The 4051-nt window shown below is 28.3% G+C and overlaps 1 protein-coding gene across 1 annotated transcript; it reads right to left on the bottom strand.

Annotated features, from left to right (window-relative positions):
• Window positions 1–1843: 1843 nt before the first annotated feature.
• Window positions 1844–3780, bottom strand: LOC133805984 (protein FAR1-RELATED SEQUENCE 5-like). Its single transcript, XM_062244126.1, has 2 exons — window positions 3713–3780; window positions 1844–2672 (listed from the first exon to the last, which is right to left on the bottom strand). The coding sequence occupies exons 1-2, from the start codon at window positions 3778–3780 to the stop codon at window positions 1844–1846; spliced, it is 897 nt and encodes a 298-aa protein (XP_062100110.1).
• Between the last annotated feature and the right edge of the window lie 271 nt (window positions 3781–4051).

Raw genomic sequence — 4051 nt, 5'->3', positions numbered from 1 at the left:
TAATTAACCCTATTTTTTGTAGCCGAAATTAATGATAAAAAATGTATTTTTATATAATTAATTATTTACTAAATGCTAGGATATAGATAGTCTTTGAATCTTTCAATTTGAAGAGGTGCATTAACAATTCCCATTTCTCAATACCATATTTAAACTACTTCTCTCCTATTTCAAAATTTATTTTAAAAAACTAATAATGACTTTAAACCCTAATTATGCAAATGAATTAATTTTCCCAATTCTCAATACCATATTTAAACCCTAAGGAGAGTTCTTGAATTTTAAGATGTGCAAATATTTTTTATTTTTAATATTAAAAAATTTCAATATTAATTGTAAACCACAATTGGCATAGCCGAAATTAGGGTTTTGATATTAATAAATTTTACATATTTAATTATAATTTTCTAAATGATGGTTTAGATAGTTAGTTATTATCTTTGAATATGAAGATGTGCATTTAATATTTAACATATATTCAATATTTAATTGTTCAAAATAATAATTTGTGTAAACCCTAATTATGTAAATTAAGTGAACTCTCCCGATTCTCAAAAGTATTTTTTTTTAAAAAAAATAATTATTCTCTCTAATATTTTATTGTAGCTGAAATATGGGTATCTGAAATATTAATTTAATAAATTTTGATTTAATACTAGGATTTTGATAGTTTGTTAGAGTGTTTGAATTTGAAAAGGTGCATTTAATATTTATGATATATTCAATATTTAATTATTCAAACTAATAATGAGTGTAGACCCTAATTATGCAAATTAATTGAATTTTCACAATTCTCAAAACTATATTTAAACTAATTTAAACAAAAAATAATTATCCCTATTTTTATGTGGTCAAAATTAATTATAAAAAAAATATAATGACTTTAAACCCTAATTATGCAAATGAATTAACTTTTCCAATTCTCAATACCATATTTATAATATTTTTTTTAAAAAAAAGCAATAATTAGTCCTATTTTTTTGTAGCTGAAATTAATGATAAAAAAAATATTTTTATATAATTAATTATTTTTTAAATGCTAGGATATAGATAGTCTTTTAATCTTTCAATTTGAAGAGGTGCATTAATAATTCCCACTTCTCAATACCATATTTAAACTACTTCTCTCCTATTTCAAAATGTATTTAAAAATAATAATAATAATAATGACTTTAAACCCTAATTATGAAAATGAATTTACTTTCCCAATTCTCAATACCATATTTAAACTACTTTTCTTCTATTTCGATTTTTTTTTTTAAAAAAAATAATGACTTGAAACCCTAATTATGCAAATGAATTAACTTAAAAAAACAATAATTTGCCTTATTTTTTTTGAAGCCGAAATTAATTATAAATAAAATATAATGACTTTAAATCCTAATTATGCAAATGAATTAACTTTCCCAAATCTCAATACCATATTTAAAATATAGATTTTAGAAAGAAAAAAAAAAGCAATTAGCCCTATTTTTTTGTAGTCGAAATTAAAATTACAATGTAAAAAGTGTTTATAAACAATTATACAAAAGACATCACTAGTCATGGAATGATTTTTTTCTTCTTCTTCTTCGAATGACCATTTTTCTTTGTAGTTGACTTTTGTTGCATAGGACAATTCCTTTAATCATGTCCAACCTCACCACAATACTTGCAATGTAATAACAATTTTTTTTGGTTTTCTCTTCTTTCCACCTCCAAGGAATGATTTCGACAAAATGGTTGTAGTTGGTCTGCCTTTTTTATTATTTTTTTAAATCTGAGAGTCCAAAATCTTATTAGGAAACACTCCTTCGTCATTTTGAGGTTGTTTTAACTCTTCATCTGGAAGCATTTTTTCCAATTATGCATTCAACTCTGATATATCTTTCATAGCCTTTTGGAATGCTTCTCGCAATCTTATAGCAAGGTACGATGTGATAGTAGTTTGTGTTGTTATACCACCGTACCTAGAATTTTCAATAACTTCAAGATGAGGACACTTTCTTTCATTACCTTGAGTCAACAATTGAACTTCTTTAGCATCTTTTAACCAACGTCTATTTACCATACAAATTGGCAAACTTCTTCTCTCCAAATTCTTCAATGAAATAAAAATATGTCTACATGGAATTCCTTTTGTCTCAAAAGAATAGCAATCAAATCGCACATCATCCCCATCATTGGAGATTAACACTTTGCGCTTTAATCCAAAACCAATGTATTTTTTGACCAAACAAAGAGTGTAATCTAGTATCTTATCGTCCTTCAGGACAATATAATTATCGCCACGTCGTATCTCCTTTCTTATCCTTGTAAAAATTTTCCTTGTGAAAATTGAAGAAATTTCATCCTCCACACACGACATAGTTGTCTGGTTCAAAACTGGTTCAGTCAAATTAGTTTTGTAGTGCTCTTTCATTTTGTTGTAATGTAACATAGATAAAACATGGTCAAAGTGTTGTATAAACATCCACATTGGTATTTTATTTTGCAAATCTCTTTTCAATAATGCATTAATAGATTCACATCTATCGGTAGCAGTAGCTCCACCAAAATAAAAACCACAAAGAAAAGTATCAGCCCACTGCTTTCTTGTGCCATATTGTGCTTCCACCAATGCATTTCCCGTCAATCTATATTTATTCACAATCACTTTCCAATTATCCTCCCATTCTTCCTCCTTGTAATACCTATAATTTTGTAAAAAAGAAAAATATAAATGTTTTCATATTATAATTGAGAGAATAAGATAAAACAACATTTAATTTATTACCTGAAAATAATTTTTTTTCAATTCTTGATGGAATGCTATATTGTGTATATAGTGCATTGCATTTTTGAGTATGTGCCACGAGCTAATACGATGTGGAACACCGGGCATAATATTATCCAATGTTTTGTTCATTGCTTTGCAACCGTCTGTCAAAACTGCTGAAGGCATCTTACCACCCATGCACTCTAAAAATGTTTCCATTACCCAATTGAAGTCTCATTATCAAAGAGTGCAGCTCCAAACACACACGTTTTGTCATGGTTATTAGACCCAAGTAGTATTATTAATGGCTTTTCGTACCCGTTGAACAAAAAATTAATATGATATTTGAAATTTTACTAAGAAATCGATATAAGGTAAAATATTTTTTTTAAAAAAAATACCTATTGGTTTTGTAAGTAGAATCAAATGCTAAACAATCACCAAATAATTGGTAATCAACGTGGGAAGTCCCGTCAGACCAGAATAAATTTGTCAATCTGTTTTCTTTATCTACATCATTCTTGTAGAAAAACGTATTGTCCGACCCTTTTTTTTGCTTTGAGATAACTCATTGCTGTGGACATGTCACAATCATCCCAAGTTGAATATTTTTTTTAAAATTCCCTTGTACAAGTCATCTTTGATACATCCCACATTTTCCCGACCATCATGAACTTCTACCATGTAATTCTGAATTTGGGATGTGTTAATTCTGGCTATCTTCATTGCCATAACTTGTTTACTCATATCGTCCCTAAATATTCTATTAGATCTAAGAAATGGTTTTTCACGAAAGAAGGCAAACTTATGGTTGTAGTGGTTATTAAAACACTTAGTAATCCAGTGGTTAGTTTTCCTATTTAAATTTATTCTAAACTCTGCATTACAACCCGTTCTTGTTAGAGCACGAGCTTCTTTACACCTATTATCAAGATTACAATATTTTTGTTCTCTAAAACCTTCGTTTGAACACACTGAACTTCTAATGTGTAACCTCTTTTGTCCTCCCTCTTCAGTTTTTGTCTAACACTAAACCCCATCATTTTCGCATACAAAAAATAAAAAGATTTTGCTTGTTCAATACTTACAAACTCCATCCCTTCAAACTCTAAAAACTGTATATGTTCTGGCTCTTTGTCAATATCCAAAAATTGAAGCAAGCTCCTCCATTGCGCAATATCAGGTTCGATCCATTATTCGTTAACGCCACATTCAACATTGTCTTCTGGAACATCTTCATCATTTGTCTCTTCCAAACATGTTCCCTCAGCAAGGCCTACTTCATGTTTAGAAGATAAGGATTTTGTATCTTCT

This window comes from Humulus lupulus, chromosome X (genome assembly GCF_963169125.1).
Source record: "Humulus lupulus chromosome X, drHumLupu1.1, whole genome shotgun sequence".
NCBI lineage: Eukaryota > Viridiplantae > Streptophyta > Magnoliopsida > Rosales > Cannabaceae > Humulus > Humulus lupulus.
This window is presented reverse-complemented; position numbering and strand designations above follow the sequence as displayed.